The sequence below is a fragment of the Leuresthes tenuis genome, unplaced genomic scaffold, assembly GCF_036924035.1.
Source record: "Leuresthes tenuis unplaced genomic scaffold, fLeuTen1.0.hap1 SCAF_14, whole genome shotgun sequence".
Taxonomy (NCBI): domain Eukaryota; kingdom Metazoa; phylum Chordata; class Actinopteri; order Atheriniformes; family Atherinopsidae; genus Leuresthes; species Leuresthes tenuis.
This window is the reverse complement of record NW_027325368.1, coordinates 7,840,774-7,862,736: the sequence shown is the minus strand read 5'-3', so window position 1 is coordinate 7,862,736 and position 21,963 is coordinate 7,840,774. Positions and strand designations below refer to the sequence as shown.

Sequence of the window (21,963 nt, the reverse complement as noted above, 5' to 3'; positions counted from 1 at the left end):
ATACTCTATTAGAGGCACAAATATATCATAAATATCTTTTTTTTCCCACTGTAAACTATATGACATTATACTATTTTACTTGACTTTACACCTCAAACGTATATTGAGCCATGGAGCAGTGGATGATGTCACATTTTTTCTGCATTTAATAAATTATATTTAACATATTCTACAATTTCCAGCATTATCTTTATTGTTTGTTTATTGTTTTATCTTATCGCTGGAATTGATGTGCGTTTTAATTTGTGCAGCACTTTGGCCAACTGATCCTGTTTTAACTATGCTTTTTAAATCAATGAATTTGATTTGACTGACCTACATACTCTGAAAAATAGCTTCTCCACTGCCTGTGGCATTTTCTTTTATTCAAACACATTGCACCTTGGAGATAGTTTAGTATCTTAACTGTGGATTCATCTTGCATGTGCTCAAAACAAAACCCTGACCCTTTTAAATCCCTTATTTACATAAGAATAAAAAGGTATATTTTTGGTATGTTTCCCTCTTGTTTGAGTGTTTCTTGTCTGAATGTAGTGAAGTACAGATTGGAATCAAATCAATCTAACTGACACAAGGAAATCTGACTTCTTAGTGGGTTTTTTTAAAAGTTGGTTAACATAAATTCCGATTTTTCTTTTGTTATTGAATGCACCGAAAGTTCTGCATGGTGACAGTTAATAAAATAAAAATATGTGAAATATTGTCCATGTGAGCAGCACCTTTTGATGCTTGTTGATAAAAATCTTAAGAAATTGTGTCAGCTTGGGATTAAACGACATTGGGCTCCTCTGATATTGTAAATGGTCTCTAAAAGATATGACTGGTATATAAACTAGTCATATGTTGTGTGTGTAAACGCTTCATTAAATGTAGTGTAAATGTTACAGACACTTCTGCATCCTGAATGTCAGGACGATGAAATGACTTGTTGATAAACTGATTAGTTCACTGACAGAATAAAGATATCCAATCAACTGCTTTGAGTTGTGAAAATATTTAACAAACTAACAAAAACGTGCTCCCCCCATTAAATCATTAAATAAAAATGTAATAACAAATGTAATTGTAGCCTTACTGCTCGTTCATAGCACAATAGGAGACACTAGTTTTGATGTTGTATGTGTTGCTTTTAAAGTACTTAGCAAAGATCTAGAGTAGAGTGACACTGGAGAGTTTTTTCCTGGTTTTAATCCAGTGTAGACTGTGGCTGTCAAGTAAAATGCGCAATATTTTTCTTCAGAGATGCGAGTGAAAGAAATTAAATTATCAACTGGATTGAAATACTTCAGTACAGAATCCCGTGAAATTAACTACTACAAAAACTAGGCTGTTTGTGTGCTGATCACATGTAGAAGTTATTTTGGTTTTATTTTTAGTAACAGTGGCACCGGAAGTGTTGTTTCCAGCTTCACCATTGAGCGCGACAGAAGCTGAGAGACGCAGCAGCTGAGCTGGGTGATGTTTCTCGCCATCTCCCCCAAAACATAGGGTGTTTAAAACTTTCTATCATATTGAAAAAAAATACATTTTTGATCACCGAGACTCGGGAGCTTGATTTTAATCTAGCGCCGTTTCACAGACATTTGCCATGAGCTTCAGACAGCTGGAGACCTAAACCTCCAGGTCTGGATCGAGGTGAAGATGCATCATGGACAGCTCCATCACCGCCAGTGCGCCAGTTCAGGGCATCCCAAGCGCCGAATAACAAAGAAATGCCGAGGTTTAGCGCCAGATGGGTGGTTGCGGTGGTGCTGATTGGCGTAATCGGGGGTGCTTTCCTCTTCTGTGAGTACCTCATCTACTTTCCGACCATCTTCAAGTGCGCCTGGCCGAAACTCACTCATGCCCGCGGTGGAGAGGGCATCGACGGCCGGCCGATGGACTCAACCGTCCGCGCAATGGTGCTGTCGGACACCCACCTCCTCGGAGCTGTGGGGGGACACTGGTTCGACAAGCTGAGAAGGTAATGTCACCATTTCCATTTTCAGCAATCCATCATCACCGCTCTGTCCACCATTCCGTGCGCCGGGCTCTGCGGGGGAGACTGTAAACAAAAACAACAAATAACGCTGACTTGTTGTGTCCCGACGCGCAGGGAATGGCAGATGGAGAGGGCTTTCCAGACCGCTCTGTGGCTGCTCAGGCCTGAAATCGTCTTTATTCTCGGGGACATCTTCGACGAAGGCAAGTGGAGCTCGCAGAAGGTAACGTAGAGCTTCGTCTTTTGCCTTTTGAATTGCCTGCAAACCAACACTGCTTTTGGTTATTGTGATGAGGGTGGTGATGGTGCTTTAGAAAAATGTGGGAACAGATTGTGGATGAAGGGCAGAGGCCAGTGTTGCCCGGTTATAATCACCATCTCTTATTTGGGCCCAAAGGCTGCAGGTTTTCAGGTAAACAACTGCAGCCTGTATCCTCTTTGCATCCCTCAGCCTGGGAACTAGTGCTGGATTGTCAAATGGGGTCTAATGAGTCTGATACATTTAGCAAGAGGAATACAAGAGAAAATCCCATTAAAGCAGAGAGCTGACGTCTTTTCTTTGGTTTATATGTCATTAAAATCTTAAAATGACTTGTTTTCAGTGGAAAAGCTGTCAAAAAACGTTTTAGCTTATATATATATATACAGTACAAAAAGAGGCAGAAAATCTCCAAACACAACTTGTAAATATCTGGTCTTTGTGCTTGATTCATGACATGTGTCAGGCTTTTTCTTGATGAGCTGAGAGTTCGCAGAGAGACAAACGATACTACAAACTGCTGAAATTTATAGTTTTCTCTTTTGTTGGATTGTTTGATCCATAAGTATTGAAAAATTTGTGTCCGCTTTTTAAATACTACAGATTTTGAGCCAAAATCTGCAGTACTTAAAAAGAAAATGTTAGAAAACACAAATAGAAAACAAATATGCCCTTTTCAGGAACTAAAACCTCGGACGATTTATAAAAAAATCTAAATATGTGTCCGACCATTCATTCTGAAACAATAGTCAGTCTACAAAGAAATGAGATAAACAGAGTCAGCAGATCCTCAACATCAGAACTTGAAAATATTGATTCGTACTAGAGTCAAAAGATGCTTCAGGTTTTTTTTTACGGGGAGGATATGCAGCAGTGAGTTTGCAGAAAGAGAAATAATTCTTAAAGCAGGTCTACAGCCAGTGATTATTTTCCTTTGTTTTCTGTCCAGCTTGTGAAATATTAAAAAATTTGTGAAAATCTGTTATTTTTGATGAGTTGCCACAAACCCAAATGTCCTCAATTAAAATGGTTTAAATGAAGCAAATCCGCACATTTTAGAAGCTAAAAGCAGCATTTATTTTCTCATTCATTCATTATGTAAATCAACTAACAGAACACCGACAAACTGTTTCATTTGTAGTTTTAGAAATTTAAGCCAAAACCCAAGCAAGTTAGTGTTCAGTGACGTAAAACCAACGAAAGGCTCCAAATTTCTGCATTTCAGAGGCTGAAAGCTGAAAATATTTGGCTTTTTCTCATCACCTCAGCTGATAATGGCTTCAGTACTAATTAAAAGCAGCCACGTGAAAGGAAACACAAACAGCTCTGATGTGATTAAAGGTCTCTTGTTGTCTGTGGAGGCTGCTGTGAGACACTGAAACCTGCTTCTTCAGCTGCGTTTGTGTTGCTCTCTCTCTGCAGCACTGGGAGGACGACGTGCGCCGCTTCCACAGGATGTTCAGACACTCCACTGAAACCGAACTGGTTGTACTGGTTGGAAATCACGACATCGGTTTCCACTATGAGTAAGAAAAGACTTCTCCTCCCCACTGCTTCACTTGTTTTCATTGCTCTCCTTTTGTTCTGTAATTCTGGTTGATCAGCTTTTTATTTGCCTCTAGTTTCGCTGTGTGAGGCTGAGGAAAACCCTGAGAAAATATGGACCTTGATTTCATTATTTCTCACACTTTTCTTTTTGTGGCATTCGTTGCTGTGCAGGTTTTCTTTTCAGAAAGATGTTTGTGGGTTGCCAGCGATGTCAGTGAGAACCTGCTTCACTGCAGAGCCAGAAAACAAAGGATAAGACGAGTTTGTCCACATTGCATAACCTTTAAAGAAATATTTGACATGTGAGCCAATCAGGAGGAATTTTGTTAGACAATGCAGGGCTTAGATGCAGAGAAGTCCAGACAGAAGCTGTCCGTGAGAACACACAGGTTGTTTGTCCTTTAAGGAAACAGGCTTTCACAAAAGCCTATCGATACACAAAAGACATACACAATAAAAATGGGAGCTGTGGCTTCTGTTATAGTCGGCCTCACGTACAAAATCCAGCTGCTCGGGAAGTGACTGAACTTTATACATGACAAACAAACGTGTTGTTCATTTTAGACTTTTAGTGTTTTCAGTTGACAGTCAGAAGAGAAAATACAAGAGAAACGGTCCTCATTCTGGGATTACGTGAAGAAATGAGCTCATTTCTATATGTTTTGGAGATTCAGTATCATTAAATGTGACTTTCTCAATATCAAACAAAATGTTTTTGTATTGCACATCATCAAGAATTTCAGAGACGGATCAATAAACGTCGTGTTTTGAGTGCCTTTTAAATCACACAACGTATTGATCAGAAATGATTTACACAGCTTTAAAATGTTTGCACTGAGTTTGCGGGTTTGTTGTTGACCTCAGAAGCAGCAGTTAGAACCACAGCATCAAGACAACACTTTCTGAACTTAATTGATCAAATGTTTTTTTTTTCATATTAATTCAAGTCAATAATGATCAACTGCACAACTCTATGAAGGGTTTGGAAGTTGTGATACGTCAACTTTATTTGAGAAGTAGACAAATCCAATGGGATCCGTTGGTTTGTCAACTGCCCATTTCAAGACTTCAGTTTAGCATTTTACAGCCGTCTTGTTCGTTTTTTGGAGACGACCACATTCGGACGAGTGATACCTGAAACCTGACTGGACAAGAACGAGAGTCTTTGAAGAATGATGTACATGCAATAATTCTGTTACTGTCAAAATGACCACCAGCTCACTGATCTGAAGGAGTCAATGACACAAACAGGACCTTTAAGAACATTTTGCTGACGTTAGCCTTTTCCTAACATCAGATATGTGACATCAGTGACTTCATCGGTCTGTGAAAGTGTTTCTGTCATTCGGACACTGTTGCATTTTCATTCAGACATGCCTGTAAAAGTGAGGTAGAGAGCCACAGTTTGATGTTTGCCATCCATGTGAGACTGCGCAGTACGTCAAGTGCGGCGTATTATAATGATACGTTCATGAAGTCACATATCGCCACAACAGCTCATATTAGAGTGCCAACCGAGCGAGCATTGGTTGTGTAAAGCATTGAAGCTGTGGATGGAAACGTGGCTGCTTTTCTACATGCTTCAACTCAGGACAGTCAGTGTTTAACATCTCATGGTTTAACTGTAACAACAGGGCTGTTTTCAACTCAAGATTTTTATCTTTTACTTCATCTGAAAGCATCATCTCCAACGTCACTGCTGTTAGTGAAATGAGAAGGCGAAAACCTTCTGTATAGAATTAAGCTAACAACATGTCTTTTTGCCATGAAAAAAATCGCGTTAAACTAAATGTCGTTGGGAGGGAGAAGTCGAAAATATTGAGAGAGCAGAAGCAGCAGCTGCAGCTCATAGAGCTCACGCCGTTGATATTTACATTAAAGGAACATGCTTCATCTAGTGGCTGTGAGAGGAACTGCACGTGAAGAGTAAAAATGGCGTCCGTCAAAGTATTCGCATTGTGAAAAGAACGTTTTTAAGCCCTAACAGCCCTAACCATCATTGTTAACAAGCCAAACCCAAGTAGTTTAGATTTCAAACCCTAAAAAAGTGATGTTATTCACTAAAGGTAACTATAAAATGTAATAGTAACATCTTTTGTTGATAATAACCAAGGCGACCCATCAAATGGCGTCCTTGACAGTGATGTTGTAAAAACAATGTTGTGATGATAGTTTTCTAAATCCTACTTGTGTCCTTGTGTTATAGACTGAACATTTGTAGGCCTTGATCTCACGCCACACATGGCTGAAACTTAACTGCACCATCCACCCTCCTTCGTCTATATGAGGACTTTGTGGCTTCTTACACTCATATTTCCTTTCAGCTGCTTGTTGAGGCGGTACTTTTCAGATACTTTTTTTGTCTCCTATTTAGCTCGGCTCATAGTTCCTGGTTTCCTAAAGGAATTTCAAGTTTCTATTCTTCAGATCACAGGGCACTTTTCCACTTCACCTCAGTTCATCTTAAACTAACCATAAAGATTATTCATTCTTGTCCCTTGCGTAGATATTTCTTGTTTATCTGAATGTATTAATTATGTAATTTACCTAAAACCTCTGCAACCTGCAGTATTTTTACCATTTGCCCAAACAATTATTTACAGTTTGAGGCTCCTTTTCAGCCTGGTCTCACAACAAAACTTTAAATAGTTTTGTTATTTCAATAATTTAGTGCTGGTGAACACAAGGTTTTCATGTGTGTTCCCCACATGTTTTGTGTGTTAAACTGACGTGGGCGGGACTCATCAGCCAGTACCACGATGCTGTACTAACCATAATGATGTCGTTTTCAACACTAATCAGAAACATGTACTTTGTAAAGTGTAAAACGGAGACTAAACAGCAGCTGGAAGCCCAGTAAAGCAGTTACAGAATCTTAAAATTACATTTAAAGTAAAGTTTCTGGTCAAACTGGATTTATTGGTTTGACAGTCCTGTGTGTAGCTTCACCACCCAACCCCTTCAACCTCCAACCTTTTCTGTTAAATGTGATATATGTTAAATGATAAATGGCTATTTCTCAAAACGTTGCACAATGCGTTCCTCTGTGTATTTATTTTGTGTACAGCAGCACAAAAAAATCAGCAAAAATCCCATCTGTGGTCACAAATCAATAGTTACAGGGGTTTTTTTGGCCATTTCACATTTTGGTTTAAGGCATAAGGCTTTGTTGAGTTAAACCAAAGGTGCTGCTGAAGGTGGAAATAAAAACTACAAATTAACTGTAACAGTACAAAGGAATTACTGGGAAAAATGAGCCTTCAAGGAGACTCACGAGGAACAGACTGCAGACACGACCCAGAGACAGTGACTAAAACCAGGGAGATATATACTGTGGGAGTAATTAACAAATAAACAGCAGGTGAGACAGTCAGTGATGGAAGCCAGGTGTGACACAGGAAGCAAATGTAGCTGAATTCACACGGGGGTTGAACTCAGGTAGCAGGGATCAAGGAAGTTAAAGAGCAAAAAGTAAACCAGGAAGCCGAAAACACTTAATGATCCACGAGTTGTTTTGTTAGCGTTACACAACTTCTAGAAATATTTTGTTGCTCTTGTCACATATTTTTTTAGATGTGTTTTTGGCATCAAACACCATCTCTCTGTTTTTGTATTAATCCAAATAAAAGCTATTAATTAAGCAGCTGTCATGTAGGAGGCTGTGAATTTGCTTTTATCTCAATTTTGTGGGTTTTGATCTATTTAAACTGTGACAAGTCAGTTCCACAGCCCTTTAACGGAGGTTACGCTTTCCTGTTAGCACTTCGAGCAAAGGTTTCACCTTCTAAGAGTGTTTAATTAAATACATGTTAATCCACTATATGAGGGATATAATTGTATATATATATATATATAGTAAAACCATTATGCAAACATTTATGTTCAGCTTACTGCCAGAGTAGAGGATCTCACTGTTTTCAGTGGCTGACGAAGATGTTTATGTAAGAGCAAATTTAAATAAATATATTTATTTTCAGAGAGACAGAATTAATTCTAAAATCCTGATAAGATTTTTGTGAGATTACGTTGCAGCATCACAAACACAGAAATAGCATGAAAATTAGATTAAAATCAAAGGAATGTGGAAATTAAGACAGAGTAAAAATATAAACTAAATTAAAATGATGAAATGATTCAAACAAAGAGTATCAGTTACTATTTTTATTTAAAGTCATTCTACAGATATGAAAAAGCGGTCACCACTCAGGATCATGTTTAATGCTTACACAGACTGTATCTAAGAGGTCTTTATCCATCATTGTTTAGTTGTATTGTGTTGTCTTTATTGTGTTCTCCTCTTGTTCAGAGCTGTTGTTTTGTCATATATTGTGTTTCTTAATGTCTAAGCAGAAGCTAAATTACTCTGATGCATAAAAGCATCCCACAGCTTAATGTTTGAAGCGTATGATTCAGAGATGTGGGATTAGGCAGACTTGCAGCAGCTCATGTGTGCTTTGATTCGACCCCCGTGCAGCACGAACCGAGCAGGCACAGCGCTTATGTAACAGTGCATGGCAGACAGACATGACAGACTGAGCAGGAGGTTTTTCGTGTGGCGTGACAGACGTGTTGTGTCTCCCTGCAGGATGGACTGGTTCAAGCTGCAGCGCTTTGAAAAGGTCTTCAACGCCTCTTCCACCAGAATCGTCACCAAAAAGGGAGTCAAGTGAGTGTTGGGCGGATGCGACATTCAGGAAAATTCAGCTGTGGGGAAGAACATGTGACTTCACAGGCTGGAAGACAGCCAGTTTTATCCACTGAGTCAGTCAGTACCAAAGAAGCACTTTTTAAGACATGAACCACGGGTTTTAATTGTGCTGATTGGCAGATTACACAGAAAATCTTATTTTCTCAACACGGTCATGTGAAAAATAAGTGCATCCCATGGAAAGAGCTGCCTTTGTCAACATTTTTGATTAAGCAAATATTTGATCCCCTTTGAAACAGCTGTATTGTTAAAGGTGAATAGTGATGGAAAAAGAAAGTACACCCGTACATTTATTACACATTTAGATGCATGAAATTAGACTTTCCTGAAGTTTCCTGAAGATACGACATGTAGAATTATGCAAAAGTCTCCAAGAGGTCATTTGTGCTAAAAGGTTACATCAAAAATGTCTGAGACCATGGGTGTACTTACTTTTTACATGATAGAATATTACATTATCTGTAATCTATGTATGAAAGATGGCCAAATATTTGGAATATGTTGGAAAATCCAACACTTCCATAGAGATGTACTTACTTTCTCGCTCGACTTCAATCAAACTGCGTTATTAAAGCTTAAGTAAACGTAAAGAAGACAAAAAACAATCAGTGCAGTAAGATGATTTATGTGCTCAAAGTATTTTAAGGGCTACACTCAGTATTCATGTATTCATTTACTTTTGTGACTGAGGCGATCATTCAGGGAACATCTGATCAGTTATTAATGATGAATCTCATCTACTTTAGTAAACTGTGTTTTTTTATAAACATAAATAATGTGAACTTCATCATTTTAAACTGAAATTTCAATAAAGAAACAACATAGAAGAAACACTGAGGTCACAGAAACAAACAAAAATCAACAAATCTGAAGGTTATTTGAAAATGAAAGAAATATTTTTGTAGCTAAATTACAAAATTCAAACAAAAAAAACTGAATAAATGTTGATTTTAAACTATGATTCTGATAAAAAAAATATATATATATTTATTGTAAATCCTCAATATAAAAAGCATGAAAAAAAATCTGGAATCTGTTGATTAAAACCTTTAAAATCCATGAGATCAGATCCATTTTCACCATTCACAGTGAGAGTAAATAGAGTAAATACTACAACGCTGGTAGCCTGCTTTGTACTTTGAACTTTTACCACAACTTTTGCAGCCACAGAGGTCACTATAGCATTGTTTTCCTCTATGATATTGAGTTGTGGCACCATTTACTTTCACAAAAATGTTCAAAGACAATGTGAAAGCAATGTGCCAAGGTGAAAACTCTACAGAGAAATGTCATGCAGAGGTTTAACCTAATTTGCTCTCATCGCATGTTTTCTGCTCTAAACCAGTGGAGAGACTCAGGGAGAGCTCGTCAACACAGACTCAGATATATATCCCTCGGGGCCCTTTGCCAAATCTGTGCCAATCTTTCTCAATAAGCAGCTGTTCTGCTATCAGGTTTATTTGTGACATGAGATGTTATCCAGTAGAGATATCAGTACAGTCCGAAAGCATGCAGGTTAAAACTGTCTGAATCCCTTCTTTCTGCAGTTTTCTGCTGGTGAACAGCGTCGCCCTGCACGGTGACGGCTGTCCCATCTGCCAGACGGTGGAAAAGGAGCTGATCAAACTCTCCAGAGACCTCAACTGCTCTCTTCAGGTGGGAAGAAATTTCTGGAAGTCACACTTTTAACACCGTCAGCACTGCCACACTCACTCTGCCGTTGGCACTCGAAGAAGTGAGAACAGAAGTAATAAACTTCCAGTATATCCAGGCTTGGAGGTAAAGCAGGTGTTTTCATTCTGCAAACGGCACCATTCCTCCTGAGAACAGTCAGAACGCAGAGATAAGTCATAAAGATGTCGAGGACACATTGTGGGCTTGTGTACAGCGAAATAAGGAATTCTTTATGCCTACTCCTCTGCAGAACTCGCAGACCAGCAGCGAAGGGATGGAGAGCTGTGAGGGCTCGCAGCCTTATCCTCCCACAGCCCCCATCATGCTACAGGTAAAGTGGATGTTTTCTGTCTGTATGTGTTCTATTTCTGAAGCTGCACAAGCTCCACTCATCATGACATTTAGTAGGAAGCGGAATAAATATATTCATGTTTGACACAGCACTCACACATGCAGAAAAAGGTGTTTTGATTCCTCTCACCTACTCTGTCTTCTCACAATAAACCCGCAACTCAACTTCAGCTTAAGCTCACGGTTAGTCGTTTTAATGTAAAAAGCCATTTTTGTTTTTCTTTCTTCTACTAAGTTCCATCAGAAGGAAAACAAGAAGAAAAACCGTGCTGGAACTACTGTAACTTTGGAGGATATTAAAGTGATTTAATTAAGCCTCCTGCAGCCTCGTCTTTGCACCAGCTGAACTTTGAACGAGCAGTGGGATGCTTGTAGTCTCTCTAGGCAGGTTTTCGCAGCTGTGTGGATTACAGATATCTCTTCCAACACAAGTGAGAAAATCCAAACACACAGTGGAGTTAGCTGTTAAATTTAGAAGTTGATTTTTGGAGGAATTTTGTGCTGAAATGACTCAGAAACTCCGTCAGCTGTGGAAGGCCTCGAGTTGTGTTTGAAAGTTACAGAAATACAAATTTAAGCGGACCTTGTGATGACGCTTTTGTGTCAAACTTTGAATTCATCAGCAAATAAAAACAACTTTGTGAACATAAAGTATTCAAATATGCGACCAAAGTCTCTGTTTGGATGTAATCGGTGGATTTAGATTTAGCCGAGGTCTTAATATTCAACATAAATACTCATAGTTTGAACTTCTTGGGTTCATTTTGTTTTCACTCTGTTGCTCAGTTTGATGTCAGTGTGTATAAATAGTCTCATCTCCATCCTGTGCTTCAACCTGCCTGCCTGCCTGTATCTTGCTGGAGCTGCCGACAGCCACTTTCCGAATTAATAATCTCCCCCCAGTGTTCTTTGGTGTGTTCCTGAAGCTATTATCTGCTCGCACCTGCTTCAACTAAAGCTCACTATTTGTCTGTCATATGGTCTTTTCTTCTGGTCAACATTTTTCAGAACTCACATCTAACAATTGATGATTGATCTTTACAAATTCATGCAATTAAAAAGAAATCTGGTGGGGACTCCAAAGAAATGTACAAAATATGCAGTTATAGTAAAAAAATGCATAATATATCTAGAATATCTGAATAAAAGGGGCAGATGTGCCTTGAGCGCACTTATTTCACTGTTTTAACATCATGAAACTTCAACAAGTAATTTGAACAAGTCAAAATAGATTGTTTTATATATTAAAGACACAATAGTTAATATTTTTAGAAAGACAAATAGAAAGGTTATTTCTCCCTCTCAGCTTCAGTGGTCTAAAGAGTTTTCACAACCAGGACGGTGCGCCATCTCAGTCTCTCCAGAAAATGTGTAATTGGTCAGCTTGTCCAAACTCTCGTGGTGTTACAATCCATGGATGTGAAGTGTGAAGAGATGTGAAGAGCACTTGTGACCAAACCAGGGGGGAGCAGGGCGGTTGATCTTTTTAAGGTTGGCCTAAGGGGGAGAAAAATAAAGATGAATAAATGTACAATTATTCCAGAGCTGTGACTACAAGAACAGTAGAACCGTTAGGAAGGCTCATTGACCACACAGTCAAAATGTGTTAAATACTGAATAGGAATTGATTTTCTTGTCAAGCCAAGGCAAATTTATTTACATAGCACAACAACAAGGTCATTCAAAGTGCTTTGCATCGTACAGAAGAGCATAACGTACTAACATAAAACAACAGTGAGGGTTGTTAATCAGATTCAATTGTCCATAAAAACTGAAAGCGCCCTCTTCATGTTTAGCTCCAACTCTGGGGACAGAAAGCAAAGCTGTCCCAGAAGACCTGAGATGCACTTCTGCCCTGAACCATTTAAAGCGTCATAAACCAACAGCTGTAATTTAAAATCAAGTCATTGATGGACACGAGGCCAGTGTCGAGACCTCAGGACTGGAGTGATATGATCCACTTAGTGAGGACTGTTCTGAGTCAGCTGCGGCTGTCTGATCGATCTTTTAGGCAGACCAGTTAATACACTGTTACAGTAATTAAGTCTGCTCACGATAAATGCATGGAGCAGCTTTTCTAACTCACTCTGACACATTAGTCCCGGGACTCCATTACTGACTTGATATGGCTGTTAAAGATCAGGTCCGAGTCCATGATAACGTCCAGATTTCTGCCTTGTTTTGTGCTTTTTGATATTAAAGCTGAGCACAGATTTTTAACCGGTCCTCTTTGGCTCCAAAGACAATGACCTCTGTTTCATCTTTGTTTAACTGAAGGAAATTCTGGATCATCCAGTTGTTCGTTAAACAGTAAAATATTCTCCTTGAAGAAAACGTTTTCTTGTTTGTTTCAAAGGTCCATCCATGTAATGGAGAGGTTAGATTATTGTGTCAGAGTCTGTTTTATCAACTAAAGCCTTTTAGGGGAAAACTTACATTAATCTTTACTTTACAGATGTTTTGGGTTGATTAAACCTGCAGCCTCTGAATGAACTCAAGGACTGTTTTGTTTAAAGTTGCACAGCAGGATTCTTTCAGGAAAGTCTGTTACAGTCAAGCTCTTACCAAACCAGTTTACACAACACCGGTTAAGCCCGTCAGTTTAAGGTAAATCTCCTTCCTGTGTTTCACAGCATACCACAGATTTTGATCTGGGGCACGTGATGATGTACCTGCAGTGTAGCACAGGTAGTGACTCATTTTACGCTAACCTACAATGGCCTGGTTTGCCACAGCTGAAGACGGACGAGGGTGCAGCAAGTATGAGTCGAGGAAGAAAACTTTCTGATGATGCAGATGGAAAATAACCAAATTCAGAGGAATGAAAGCAGAAACTGGCCAACAACGAGGACAAAAAGATGCTCGATGGTGTGTGTGTGTGTGTGTGTGTGTGTGTGATTAGTTTCTCTGCCAGACAGGGAAGACAGAGCTCTTCTGCAGTTTTAATGATTAATCACTCATGCAAATCACTCAAAGTGCACATGGGAGCAAACTTTAAGAGCCCAAAGAGGAAAAGCCAAACCTCTTTGTCCAGCGAATGCCTCAAAATGCAAAGATATAAGCTGGAACTGGTAAATGTTTGATACTTTATGCCAGTGGTGAATGTTAAAGATATAATTTCATCAGCGGTAGCATTACAAACATCCAGTTTGAAGTTTCAGTTCGATATTTAGACCTTTAACTGAGCCCACATCTTTGCTGCACACGTCCTCTTTTCTGTTTCTGATCAAGAAACAGTAAGTTCTCCTGACTGTCTGCTGTGTTCTCCAGCATTATCCTCTGTACAGAGTGAGCGACGCCAGCTGCACGGGACGGGACGCCGCACCGCCTGAAGAGCGACACCTGCTGTTCAGAGAGAAGTACGACGTGCTCTCAAAAGAGGCCTCACAGAGGGTGAGTACACTGCAGCCTCATCACAGCCTCCTTTTCCTCTCTCAAAGTCTAATCTCCAGTCAGACATCCTCATCCGATTAAATACAGTCCAGAAGCTCCAGTATAGAAACATCAGTGGTGATGTAATGAAGCAGCAACCGGCCTCTGACGTGGATGTTGTTCTCCCTCCTCAGCTGCTGCAGTGGTTTAAGCCTCGTCTCATCCTGAGCGGACACACCCACAGCGGATGTGAGGTTCTCCATGACAACAAGTACCCAGAAATCAGTGTGCCGTCCTTCAGCTGGAGGAACAGAAACAACCCCAGCTTCATCCTGGTGAGTGAAAACCTGACCTTCAGGCAACATGTGAGGCTCCAAAACAAGGTGCTGGTGGGAAGAATAACCCAGTATCTCTCTGAGAAGTCACAGTCAGCAGCGTGTATTAGTGCTAGTCTCATTTTCTTTCAGTTCACTCTCAACATCAAGTTTCTTTAACTTTCTTCAGCATCTTCTTCATGACCAAAGAGCAGCTGTAGATGTAAATCTGTTGTTTTAGTGTCACAAACTAGCAAGAAACCACTTCTAAGAGCATTTTATGTGCAATTTCATTTAATTCCATATTAAAGAGGTCACATACGACAACAACTGATACCAGTAGTTGATCAACATTAGCTTACCCATCACACACCTGCAAGATTAGCATTTTCATGTAGCCTCGTGTGTTTAAGTCTTTAACTTGAATAAATCTGAGAGTTTTGTGGTTTCATAGAGCAAAAAAAACAAGGGTGCACTACCCACTCAGTACCAAACAGCAGACAGACACCGTCAACTAGCATTTCACAGGTGATCCATCCACCGATTTAAAGGGATTCAGGTTCACGGGAGGCTGGAGCCTATCCCAGCGGTCACTGGGCGAGAGGCGGGGTACTGGACAGGTCACCAGTCCATCACAGGGCCACACAGAGACAAACGAGACAAACAACCACACACATGCTCACACTCACTCCTACAGTCAATCATGCTATAGCTCCTGTGCATAATTTATCCATCTGTATAATGTGTTTTCAACACCTCAATCAATCATTGTGTATATTTTACTCAATCACCTGTATATATGGTCTCACCTGCACATAGATTTTCATCTGCAAATACTGTCCATATGCTATAAAAACAACCTGTACACACCTCCATGTACCACACTATTTATGCTGCATGCACTCACTACTTATTGCACTTCTGGTCAGATGTTCAACTGCTTTGTATCTGTACATGTATAATGACTATAAAGTTTAATCTAATCTAATTTAGAGTTCCCATTTAACCCAACATGCATGTAATTTGTTACGGTGGGAGGAATTTTAACAGTTAATGACATGTGTGTTCCCTTAGAGAAACATTGAAGATGAAACCTTGTCATCTCATCTCTAAGTTAAATATCAAAGGAACATTTCCGCATGTGTTTGATAAGAAGTTTGGTAGCTGTTTATCGTGGGTGTCAGCAGGAGAAAAAACATTTATCTCAAAAACAACTAAACAGATGTTTTATCTGTATTTTAAATGTTGTGTATGAAGAAACTTTGCGTTGTTGCGTTTGTGTCGTCGTATTTTCTAAATTTGTAACATTTTTTTCGCATTTCGCCCATTTTATTTCTCTTTATTTTGCATTCTTGTTTTTTCATATTTTGTCGAATGTTGTGTTTTAAGTATTTTTCTACTTTATCACTAAATATTTTGAGATGCGAATGAAAACTGTTGAACGGATATAAATTAGTCGTGTGGTGATGCTGTAGAATAATTGTTTCGGGTAAATAGAATTGACAGCTTTTATCTTTGGGGGCCCCCTGGTGGCCGAGGAGCCTCTCAGCTTTTATGAACTCTTGTACGACCTCTAACCCCAGTTTCTCCTCCCCAGGCGTCGGTGTCGACCAGCAGCTACACTCTGTCCAAGTGTTTCCTGCCGGAGGAGAGCACGGTGATCAGCGTTTACTGCTCGGCCGGCGCCTGCCTGCTGCTGCTCTTCATGGCTCACTGTCTGTGGATGAAGGGCCTGCTGCAGTGCCTCAGCCTGGTCCTGCTGGGGAAACACAAGTCGCTGTGAACTACATTACCCAGAGCGCACCGCGGCTTCTGGAGCTTAATGTGAGGGCATCTGTAAATCAGTGTTGCCAGGTGTACGATAATTATCGTATTTGTACGACAATAATCCCGAAAGGCCAAATGTATGATAATTTGACCATTCTGTGAATGTGTGGCTGTAATCGGTTGTAATCAGCTTGTCGCAACTGTCTTTCGGATTTTTTTGTGAACCCTGAAGGCATTTCCATTTCCATGTGACAAGTTTCAAGCCGATCGTGCTTTTCTATGTGAGCTACGAGTGACGTGCGTGCGTTTGCCTCAGAAGTTCCTAACAGTAGGTGGCCCCCAGGCCTCATGATTTGGCTCATTAGTTCCCACTCGTCACTGTTTACGGGGACATTTAGCCTAACGCAACTGTGGGGCTGCAGATGAACCCATTCCGTACTGACGCAAAGCCGTGAGTGCCTGTTAGACGCTATTCAACACTGGAGTGACTATAGCGCATCAATAGACTTGTTATTTTGGTTATGACGAGTGTACGATAATTTCCCTCAAAAAATTATCATTTTATGTCTCCGGTACGATAACACTACATTTCCCACCTGGCAACACTGCTGCAAATGTGAAGCTCCTCATTCTCAGAGTGGGCCCGAAGTCTGTTCATACAACCTTCAGTTTGTACAAACGCATCACGGCACTGTGAGGGACACGAGTATTTGTTTAAATGTCTTTATAGCACTCAGAGTTGATCAAATGCTTACGATGATGTGGATGAAACCTGTGACGGGAGCCAAATCAGTGGCGTCTGTTTTAACTTCTTTGTGAGGTCCAGACTTCTGTGAAACGAATCAGCAGGAAGTTTTAATTATTAGAAGGCGGATCAAATCCAACTCGTACATATGTAAATACTACCTGACAACAGTCTCTGTAAGGGGGTGAGCTGGAGGTCTGTCGGTGCTTTGTTCCCACCTCTGATCTGATGTTTCTTGTGAACACGCCGACCGTCTCACACTCAGAACACTGTCAGTTCTTGTCGTTGATCATCCATCGAGGCTTCTCGTCGTTTTTATGACGCACATCAGAAAAATATTTATCTCCGACTTTCTTGTCAATGTTTGTGAGGGTTTTTGACAAACTGTTGAAATGCTTCTGAAGAACTGTACATAATAAAGAGTTTTCTGGTGGATAAATAAATGAGTGACTCGGTATCTTCCGCAGCTATCTGAAACGCTACATTAAGAAGCTCTGTTTTTATATTGACTTAAGATTCATATACGATGTTTGTTCGATATGAAGCTGAACGTTTTGCTCAGTTAGACCCTCAACAAACCCCCTTATTATCTGTGTTAAAATCCCATATGACAGAGCAAAACAAAATCTGAACTGAGTTTGTGTATATTGCTAAAATATTATGTTGTTAACTACTTTCCACAATTGTTTCAGTTCTATATATATATATATATTATCAGATAATGAATGTTCTGTCTAATGTGGACCTCAGTAAGGGAAACCAGAAATGATCAGAGAGGTGCAGGGATATAACTTAATGTAGAAAATATGAATAAAATCCATTAAGAGCTTATTCTTACTCAAATACATTCCCTTATTAGTTACACTAGCTGTTTAAAGGCCCAACAGGTTATTTTGCTCTTGATTTGATCAGTTTCCACACTCCACACAACAAACTATCTTGTATACAGTTTCTTTGATCATCATAATACAACTTTTTGTTTCTATTATAAGACAAAATCAACTTATCTCAGTTTCCTCCAAACAGGACCTCGTACTGACAAAGTTAGTTAATCATCCAAACTGAAAACACCTGTGAGGCCATAAAAAAGCACCGGGTGAGGTCAGAAAACACAGGTGACCCACTGTCACAGCCCACTGGGACACTTTTTTAAGAACATGGTGTTTTTACTGGCTGAAAACCTCAACATAGACTGTGTTAGAGAATTTTCTTCACCACATTATGTTTTTGAGTCTGATGTTTCCAGCATGAGGAGCATGAGCGGCATTCTGGGTATAATGACCAATTTCCTTTTTTTATTTCAGCTAAACATCATTTTGAGTTCTTAACGGTGTTTTGACGTATTTAAGGTATAGTTTGACTCATTTTCTTCTCAGTTTTTACCGAGTTGGACTAAAGTGTCCCAGTAAATCAGGACAGAGTGGCAGCCATAATTCCTTTCAAAATGTTTTCAGTGGAAACGATCGGATCAATTCGAGCAGCGGTGCTGCTGTGAAGGGCCTTTAAATCTATAAAAACAAAAAAAAACACCCTCAGTGGGGACATTTCCAGCTTCCCGCCGCTCAGAGCAACATCTCTCGTGCATCTTTGTGGCAACAAACCGGAACACAACTGGACACCAAGATGGAAATAAAGCAAAGTCCTCTAATGTGCCTCTTTATTTAAAGAAAATAAAAACGTCATTTAATCATCCTCCCAGGCCAAACAAGGTTTTTGCACCTCCAGTCAGTTCACTCTCTTTCGGGGATAGACGTGTACTGTAGCAGAAGAAAAGGCTGATGCTGTTTGTACAAGGAGAAGAGCTCATCTTGTTGGGTGCTGCTCACACATTCATAGTGCCTGTGCCATTAGGTATGGCTCCAAAGGACCAAAGAATTACTAATATTGCACGCTCTCATTTATTCATCTCCATTCTAAACATGCTTTCCTATGTGTGTATGTATACATATTTACCGTATACATACATAGGTATGTACACCTAGGCACACACATAATTAAACATGTATAATTGTACATATATATTTATATAGACCTATAAATTTACATGTACATACATTTATAAAATTTTACACACGACACGCACTCGCCCTCGCACACGCGCACGCACACACAATGCGTCTGTGAGTCTATGTTTGTTTTATGTACACATGCGCACAGGCACGCACATCAGTACAGATCTCAGACACACTTCATATCGAAAAAAAACCCCAACAAAAACAAAACAAAACAAAAAAAAAGAAGTTGGTTCCTATTAAAACAACACCAGGTTGCAATTTGGACACTTTCAATGGATTTCCAATGTTTGTTTAAAGCTGTGAAATTCAAAAGAAATATATATAATAAAAGGAAAACAAACAAACAAAAGGCATGGCGCTGCAACATCTGGTCTTCACTGCAGGTAAGTGGTTAATTTGCATAATGTATACAGGTTTTTAGGATTTTTTCCCTATTTTTTATTTTTTACTAAACAGCATTTCCTTTTTTTTTTCTTTTCTTTTTTATAAACCAGAAAAAACTAAACTCTACAGAGAAAGTCCCCCACCCGCAGCCTCTTGCTGCCGATAGAGTTTGACATCAAGCTGTACAGCGCAGTCGAAAACATACTTACATCTGAGCTCATTTACAGGTACAGCCATAATCAAGGCACAAAGATCTACAAGTAGATTTGTTTTTCTTTCAATTAAGTTGTACAAAATAATATTACATTTTACAGTCTGTACAGGATAATTCAACCTTGCACAGTGTACAAGTTAACAAAAACAAACAAACAAACAAAAAAAAAGAACAATACATTTCTCTCTTCCGCCCCACCCCTCCCACCCTCCTCCCCCGTCAGTATCTCTAAGCTAAAAGGATGGTCTGGGTGGGAAAAGGACGCAGGTCCGAGTCCGTGGAGGCAGCAGGGCTAAGGAGCAGAGAGCTCAGTCCCTTTTCCGTCATTTAAATCAGTTTTCGTGTCGCCGCCGTTTCCTGCCCCCTCCCCTCTTTAATCTCTCGCTCCACATGTCTCTCGGGCTGCTCGGTCCACCCCGCAGCTCGGCAAGCTAACATCGTGAAAGGGTAATAAATATTGTGATGCTACATTGTGTGTATGCTTCCTCTGGAGAAAAACAACGACGACAAAAAAAACAAAAAAAAAAAGTTATTAAGGAACCTGATGCAAAGTGCATTTTCATCTCTTCGTCCACTCGATTCCCCTCCGTCCACTTGAAGCAAGTCGGGAGGGGAGAGGAGGAGCAGGGGCAGGGGGGTGACTTAATAAAAAAAAAAAAAACAACAGATGGGTGGGGCGAAGTCACGGTGGTGCCAGCGCTAACCGGCAGGTGACACAAACGGATACACGCGCATCCGCTCACTCACACGGCTTTCCTCCTCCTCTTTATTACACACACGGCCTCTACACCGAGGTCCTGCAGGTGTGTCTTCTGACCCACCGGTCCGGGTCCAGTGAGAAAAGAGAGAGAAAAAAAAAAGAAAAAACAGGACAAGGAGGGGGAAAAACAAAAAAAAAAAAACAAAATGAGGAGGTAGCCCAAGGCTTAGTGGAATGACAAAAATCAAGGCATTCAAAAAGGAAGTATTCAAAGAAAAATCTGAAAAAAAAAAAGTAGAAGCGGCACACAACAAATTTTGTTCCCCAACCTTCCTTTTACATCGGAGAAACGGGGACGAATCGGGGGGAAAAAGAAGTACAAAAAGAGAAAAATGTTAAAAAGAGGAAGAGGATTTGACACACTTCAGTAGTACTTCATAGTCCTCGACAGGAGGGGTTGTCTGAGGGTCTCTTCAGGGATGTGGGAAGGGAGTAGGAGGAGGGAGGGTTCGTGAAGGGTTCGTCAAGGATGCAGAATGGTGGAGAAAAAACACAGAAGGCTGACAGAGACGGTCTCCCATCCATCACAAGAGTTCGTACTGCCGCAGGTGCATTCTCTGGATGATGTCCCGGCAGTCGTTGAACACCCGCCGGATGTTCTCAGTGTCCACGGCGCAGGTGAAGTGGGGGTAGCAGTAGTGTCTGCCGTCGGCGCTCGCAGTGCTGATCCGCTGAGGGGGAGACGAGACACGAGACGTCAGAAAACAGTCGGGTTCCACCTCGCGATGCCCCTTTTAGCATCGAGGCGTGCTGCTCTGTCACCTCACATATACGCGCACGGGCAAAAAAAAATAAAATGTTACGGCACGCGTCACATCAGACTGCTTCCTGTGACTCAAACTGCGAGTCATCCAAGCGCCAATCGCTGCCATTTACACAACAAGTGATAAAAATCTGGATCGGATCGAACAAATCTGCTGTCATTTCACCATTTAGACTTTTTCCAGGTCATTTTTTGTTCTAAAAAACAGCTTCTGTGGACGATAGGTGTCAGGCAGCACCCAGAGCGCCGTGCAAGGCTCATAACAGACACCGTGAGGCCGATGTTAGCCAACATTAAACTGTCTCTGATGACGTTATTCCAACACGAAGGAAAGACATTCGCGGTATCACCAAGAACGAAAAGAGAAAACCTAAAAGTAGACATAATCCTCCGTCCTCACAAATAAATCCTGGATTCTTACTGAGGTACAAAGAGAACTGGAAATAAAGCAACAATATAGATAATAATGCTGTTTGAGTCTTAAAAGTTTACATGTAACCATGGTAACTGTATCTACAAGTAGAATACAACTACATAACAACTCTATTCACAAAAGAGGCTCCTGAAAAAGCTATTTTTGTCCAAATAATGCAACTGTATGCTTTAATCATAGTAATCACAGGCTGTACAGAAGCACTGATGGTTGGACTATTTGTCCCTATAAGGAGGTTCACTAAAAAAGGTTCATCGAGTTCAGAGAATATTAAAATACAGAGTTAGGAATTAACTGGACAAGTCTATTCATGGCTGGACACTGATTAACTTCAAACGGGCCCCACATGCAGAGATGAACTTACAAGAAACTCGTCTCGGATGAAGAACTTGGCTCTCGTCACTCTCGGGTCTTCGCCGGGTTCAGGAGTTGCTGTAAGAGCAGCAGAGTCGTGGTGAAACAGACGGAGACAGCGAGGCTCAAAGCATGTTAACGTTACAGCGAGTTCAGCGGGGCACACACCTTCATTTGGTATGGTGTAGCGAGCATATTCAGGAAAGTAGTCTTCGATTTTGGATTTTCCAGCTAATACTTTCTCAGCCAGCATGTCCTGCTTGTTCAGGAATAATATGACTGATATAGTGCGTAACCATCTGAAACACAGACAACAAACAC

The 21,963-nt window shown here is 40.3% G+C and overlaps 2 protein-coding genes across 4 annotated transcripts in view; one reads left to right on the top strand and one right to left on the bottom strand.

The window, feature by feature from the left end:
- Nucleotides 1–1,392: 1,392 nt before the first annotated feature.
- mppe1 (metallophosphoesterase 1) lies at nucleotides 1,393–17,162 on the top strand. Its single transcript, XM_072363919.1, has 9 exons — nucleotides 1,393–1,963; nucleotides 2,096–2,204; nucleotides 3,663–3,766; nucleotides 8,374–8,454; nucleotides 10,044–10,152; nucleotides 10,421–10,501; nucleotides 13,792–13,914; nucleotides 14,088–14,228; nucleotides 15,805–17,162. Exons 1-9 carry the CDS (start codon nucleotides 1,713–1,715, stop codon nucleotides 15,988–15,990), a joined length of 1,185 nt encoding a protein of 394 aa, XP_072220020.1. The 5' UTR covers nucleotides 1,393–1,712; the 3' UTR covers nucleotides 15,991–17,162.
- Nucleotides 17,163–18,362: 1,200 nt separating this feature from the next.
- Nucleotides 18,363–21,963, bottom strand: part of gnal2 (guanine nucleotide binding protein (G protein), alpha activating activity polypeptide, olfactory type 2) — a 46,915-nt gene continuing 43,314 nt past the window's right edge. For 2 of the 3 annotated variants that reach the window (XM_072363914.1, XM_072363916.1), the window contains exons 10-12: nucleotides 21,811–21,941; nucleotides 21,653–21,720; nucleotides 18,363–20,763 (exon numbers count right to left, since the gene is read on the bottom strand). In XM_072363914.1, coding sequence (XP_072220015.1) covers nucleotides 20,617–20,763; nucleotides 21,653–21,720; nucleotides 21,811–21,941 — 346 coding nt within the window. In that variant the 3' untranslated portion in view covers nucleotides 18,363–20,616. Of the gene's footprint in view, nucleotides 20,764–21,652; nucleotides 21,942–21,963 lie in introns of all 3 variants that reach the window. The other variant, XM_072363915.1, reaches the window with a different exon arrangement.